Raw genomic sequence first — 5939 nt, 5'->3', positions numbered from 1 at the left:
ATAGGTCAAAGCTCAAATCCGGATAGGTAAGTTTCCGGAGAAATGATATTTGGGGTCTTGAGGTGGTCCCGTTTCGATCTAGCTTTGATTCGTTCATTTTCGTTTCTGCTGGTTCAGGTAGTTTGGAAATATGACCAAATACTTGTAACGTACATACGAGTATTAGGTACATATGTATTCAGTTTTGGCGTAACTTATAGAATTTTGGCAAAAAAACACAAAGCGTAGTACTCTCGATAATTTTGCCAAAAATGTAACTTTCTGACAATTTTGACAAAAAAACAGATTTTTTTCAACTATTTTGGCATAAAACATACTTTTTGGCAATTCTGACAGAACGTCGATTTTTTTTTAATAAGAAAAACTTTGAATAATATAATTTATACAACTCACCAATTATTCAACAGTCAGGAATAGGCACTTCAAATCGTTCACGATATTTCACTTGAATATTATATTGTTAAGGAATGGACATTGCAAATGTACTTAAGTACGTAAAAATGACGAAAAACAGTTCAAACATCACTTTCTCAAATACATTTTACGTAATAAACCAGACCACGTTGAAATCTAACAAAAAGACCACAAGAGTTAGCGAAATGATGACAGGACGTAGAAAAAGGCACGTAAAACTGGTTCAGGTACCTACTTGTAAACGACCAAGTGGAACCTTTTTTCCAGGGGAGGACGAATAAGGTTGATTCTGGGGAGGTACCGGTGGTCCCTTTCCCAGTTTCCTTAGATTGCTTACGCACTTCTCTGAAATGAAACTGTCTGATGCTCCATCGTTGGTGTACCTTTATTTATTAATTCGGTTTCATCGGCGTAACATAGTCCATGTATTTTGTAATATAGGTAGTCAAAGCTCTTAAGTGCGTTGATTTTTTTGTTGCGAAAATAGAATCTGATTGTGACACGGTAATGGCCGACGAAATTGATGTTATGGAACTGTTACGTAGTTTGCAACGAGAAAATGAGAAGAGTAAGTTGTCACGGAGAGACATTTCGCGCAGAATCTTCCACTGGTATTTAAAGATAATGGGCTTCATCCAGGTTGATGACAATACATTTGAACGGAGATCCTTTGGCCTGGATACACCGTTCGAATTTGAATCGATGATTACTCAAGACAACCACATTACCTTAAACGTAAGAACTACCTATGAGTATTTTATACTTCATAATTTTATTTGTAAATATTCAGTTACCTATATCAACCTATGGATTTTATTTCAGCGTATCGCGCATTCCGACAACAATCTGTATCATGCTGCCGTGGAGGGATACCATTTCCGAAAACTTCCATCTTTAAATCTAGAGCAATCTCGTGTCAAGAAAGATGCGAAGAGATTACGTGATGACATGAGGAAGTTGCACTCCTTATTACGAAAAATGTAAGACTTATTTTTCATTATTAGCCAAAATTTTGTAAAAAAAAATGATGGCTATTGTGGTAGGCCCAACTTTGGATAAAAAGGTCGGGGGTCAAAAATTTTGATAGTTCTCGACGTTTTGAGCTCAAACTAGACGATTCCCAGTGTGTCAGATTTTATATATTTATATAAATATTTAAACTTAGTCATTGTGGTGCCCGTTTTAAGTATACGTAGTCATTGTGGTGCCCGGTTTTGGGCTTGTGGTGCCCAAATCGGGCACCACAAGGTCTTTTTATATAAAACGATGCAGAATCGAGTGAAATGCACTCTAACGTGAATAAAAAATTTGAGGTGGCCACCACAAGTACCAAGTTTATATATCGGGCACCACTATGACTAACTACGTATGATGAAAAATCCAAATTGCACCAAAACACCTTTATCATACATATATGTGATCCTCTATGTAAGCGGGCACCACAATTACCATTAAAGACCCGGGCACCACAAGGTACTAGTTATGTGACTATGTGTATTCATATATTTAGTCATTTTTACATTTTATGACCTGGAATCTGCTCTAATTGATCAAATCAACTCAAACTTAAGGAATGGGGTTCTTTTAGGACCTAGAATTGATCCCCGCAGTTTTAAGGGTCAAAGTTGAAAATTACAAAAAGGTAATTTTTTTGGAGGGGCATAATATGACCCCAAATTGATGAAAAGGGTCCAAAATCATACCATTGGTCAGTACTCCCCTTGTGATCAACATATCCAAATTTCAGCTTCCTAGGTCATTCCCACCCCATTTAAGGTGGAAAACCACATTTGACCCCAATTTTTGACCCCCTTACCACTAAAATTGATCTAGAAGGTCCAAATTCTCAGCATACAATGGGTAGGTGCCCCATGAGTGATAATTGCAGGTTTCAACTTTCCAACCTAATTTGACCTCTCTCCAGGGTCAAAAAGTGGATTTTTGGTCTATTTTACATGTTTTTCAATTTTTCAGACGGCCTACAGCCCCTCCAAATTGACCTAAAGGGTCCAAATTCTCACAGTACAATGAGAGGATGTACCCGAAGTGCCTTTTGCATGTTTCAACCTTCCAACCTCATTTTTACAGAAAGGTCATTTTTTTGGAGGGGCATAATATGACCCCAAATAGATGAAAAGGATCCAAAATCATAGCATTGGCCAGTACCCTCATTGTGATCAACATATCCAAATTTCAACTTCCTAGATCATCCCCACCCCAATTAAGGTGGGAAAACCACATTTGATCCCAGTTTTTGACCCCTTCACCCCTAAAATTGATCTAGAAGATCCAAATTCTCAGCATACAATGGGAGGGTGCCCCATGAGTGATAATTTCAGATTTCAACTTTCCAACCTTATTTGACCTCTTTCCAGGGTCAAAAAAGTGGATTTTTAAAATATTTAATTTAACGTGTTTTTCAATTTTTCAGACAGCCTGTAGCCCCTCCAAATTGACCTAGAGGGTCCAAATTTTCACAGTATATTGGGAGGATGTATCCGAAGTGCCTTTTGTAGGTTTCAACCTTCCAACCCGATTTGACCTCTATCCAGGGTCAAAAAAGTGGATTTTTGGTCTATTTTACATGTTTTTCAATTTTTCAGACAGCCTGTAGCCCATCCAAAATGACCTAGAGGATCCAAATTTTCACAGTACAATGGGAGGGTGTACCCGAAGTGCCTTTTGCATGTTTCAACCTTCTAACCCTATTTGACCCCTTTCCAGGGTCAAATGTGTTTTTCGACGTTTAGGAAAGCCTACAGCACCTCCAAATTGACCTAGAGTAGAGCCCTGCGCCGACAGCGAAATGATCGGCGGCGGCTACAGTACGCGCAGCACTGTGGCTGGCAGCGGAGCCGATTCCAGCCGAAGGTCTTGGCGGCTGCCAAAATTTTGCTCGGCGGCGGCTCAGCCGGCTACAAAGTTGAAATTTTGGGGTAATTTTTCGTAAATTTTAAAATTACCCCAAAATAAAAATTGGAAAGCAAAATCAAATTCAACTTCTCAAATGAAAATACCAATTTTTTCCGAGCTGAAAAGATTGGCTGTTTTTAATGACGAAAAGTTTTGATTTTTGTTTTTGAAAAAGTCAAAATATTCGAAAAATCCTCCTGAAATTTGCTGATTGAGTGAGTTGAGCCGGCTCAGCCGAGCAGATTACTCGGCGGCGGCTGCGGCGGCTGAAGTAATTTTTGAAACGGCGGCGGCGGCTTGAAAAATGTTTGAAAAATCGGTGGCGGCGGCGGCGCGGCGCGGCGGCGCAGGGCTCTAACCTAGAGGGTTCAAATTTTCACAGTACAATGAAAGGATGTACCCGAAGACCCTTTTGCCGGTTTCAACCTTCCAACCCCATTCGCCGTGTTTCAGGGTCAAGACAGGTTTGTTACCATACTTTTTGCAAGAGGAAGAAGAGAGTTGGGCAAAGGCCGAGGGGGGTTCAGGGGGGACGGAGCTGAGTCCCCCCCGAAAATATAAGAAGGAGACAGCGGAAGGAGAGAGTTGGGTGAAGCCCAAGGGGGTGCAGGGTGGACAATTCCCCCAAAGACAGACGAAGCACATGAGCGAAGCGAGGGTGCGAGTAGTTCAAGAGCCCTCAATGTTTCTGGCACAAAAATTTGGCCCTTACGTAGCGGCAGACTGCTACGACTTTTTTTTTTGTTTTATTTAGGGTCAACCTAAATACCATATAATCATTGTTTTCAATTTCAGTTGGGAGAATACTCAAGACGATGGCGACGATACAACATCATCATCGGAAGTAGAATCGGATATGGAATAGGTATTGTAATGTCGAATAACGATTACAAATGCGTAATTTTTTATTAATATGTACCTATCCATTGTAATGTTTCTGCCGGTGAATATATTACTTAAGCTCACTTGTAAATCTTTTGAAGTGATTTTTTTCCCTTTGCGTTAACTGTTGAGTTGGGTGTCAAGTAAAATAAATATGATGATTGTGAATGTGATAATTAAGTAGGTACTTATACTTTTATTTATGCATTTTATTACAAAAGTATGTAAAATACAAAAATTAACTTTGATTTGAACTTGAATTATTAATTTACAGTTTACACAACTCAACCGCTGCTTCCTAATCCTAATTCCGTTTCATTCACTTTTCAAGTTCTTCATCTAATAATCGGTTGTAATGGATGATTCCAAATTTTTCAATAAAAACTAACAAATTCTCCATTTTTTGGAATTAGAAAAAAAAACTAGACAGCTAAGCAAAGCTTAGCTGCAAAGTGTGCGTAGCTAGCTGCCTTTTCTACAGCTATAACCGTTATTACATCTAGGTAGTGCATAAGTGAATCAACCATGTCACAGTGATGAGAATTTTTGAAACTCTCACTGCTTCAAAATAATAATTGTTTTTCAGTGTTTTCATATTTTCCAAATTACAATAGGTATTTCAGAATAATTTATAAGCTTGTATTGCTTCTAAATTAAGAAATTTCTAGTTGTTTTTCATAGTTTGCATTGTTTTAAAATTTACAAAATTTCAAATCGATTTCCCGAATTCCCCATCGCTACAATTTCATAAAGTTTTCAATAAATTTTCAGAATTTTGCATTGCTGCTGAGTTAGGAAATTTGCAATCAATTTTTAGAATTCACATTGCTTCTAAATAGTCAAATTTTGAATAATTTTTCAGAATTCTTATTGTCTTTAAATTAAAAAATTTCAAATTCAATTTTCAAGTTCATATTGTCCACAAATTGTAAAACGTTTACTCAATTTTTGGAATTCACATTGCCTCCAATTTTTCAGAATTCTCATCTTCTTCATAAATATTACAATACTTATTTCATATAATTTTCAAGTTCACATTATCTGCAACTTACAGAACTTTTAATCAATTTTTGGAATTCTCAGCGTCTCTAAATACAAATTTTCATATTATTTTTTTTAGAATTTCCATTGTCTTCAAATTTATAAATTTTCAAACCAATTTTCAGAACTTGCTTTTTATTCTAAATTAAGAATTAAATCTTATAAAATATGTTAAGAATTTGCATTGCCTCTAAATTACATGAAAAAAATATGGGTAATTTTTACAAAAAAATTTAACTAAATACTCACAATTAAGTACCAGATCCCATTCAATAATTTTTACTGTAATCGTATAGTAAAACTTATCATTTTAATAAATTTTGCTATAGGTACCAATAGTAAAAATCATTTTGTTTTAATAATTTTTACTAAATCATGATAATAAAAATTACATGTTTCAATTGTACAAAAATTAGTTTAATTTCTCATTTTGAAGTAATTTTTAAATTATAAGTAAAAAGTTAAAAATTATTCATGTCAAGTAATTCTTACTTTATACTTATGGTTATAGGTAGACAAAAAATTAATGAAATGAATTTTTAAAGCAAATGATATCATAATTCATAACTCAGTTTCAGCATTATTTTTGCCCCATTACCATGTACTATACATAGTAACTCCAAAGCATTCACCTATCTAATTTTCCTACGAAAAATCTGTCACCTACCTACTTACCTCACGGGGATTCG

At 36.0% G+C, this 5939-nt stretch overlaps 1 protein-coding gene across 1 annotated transcript; it reads left to right on the top strand.

Annotated features, from left to right (window-relative positions):
* The first annotated feature begins 776 nt into the window (after nucleotides 1-776).
* LOC135835240 (uncharacterized) lies at nucleotides 777-5208 on the top strand. The gene is made up of 3 exons (XM_065349406.1): nucleotides 777-1149; nucleotides 1237-1394; nucleotides 4123-5208. Exons 1-3 carry the CDS (start codon nucleotides 922-924, stop codon nucleotides 4190-4192), a joined length of 456 nt encoding a protein of 151 aa, XP_065205478.1. The 5' UTR covers nucleotides 777-921; the 3' UTR covers nucleotides 4193-5208.
* Nucleotides 5209-5939: the final 731 nt, after the last annotated feature.

Source organism: Planococcus citri, chromosome 2 (assembly GCF_950023065.1).
Source record: "Planococcus citri chromosome 2, ihPlaCitr1.1, whole genome shotgun sequence".
Lineage (NCBI taxonomy): Eukaryota > Metazoa > Arthropoda > Insecta > Hemiptera > Pseudococcidae > Planococcus > Planococcus citri.
Note: the sequence above shows the minus strand (reverse complement) of the source record. Positions and strands in the feature narration are given on the sequence as shown.

Bases quoted from the DNA above. Each gene is read 5' to 3' on its own strand.
- LOC135835240 (XM_065349406.1), top strand. From the start codon at position 922: ATGGCCGACGAAATTGATGTTATGGAACTGTTACGTAGTTTGCAACGA. The intron at 1,150-1,236 runs GTAAGAACTACC...ATTTTATTTCAG, and splicing joins ACAACCACATTACCTTAAAC to CGTATCGCGCATTCCGACAA. The intron at 1,395-4,122 runs GTAAGACTTATT...TTTCAATTTCAG, and splicing joins CACTCCTTATTACGAAAAAT to TTGGGAGAATACTCAAGACG.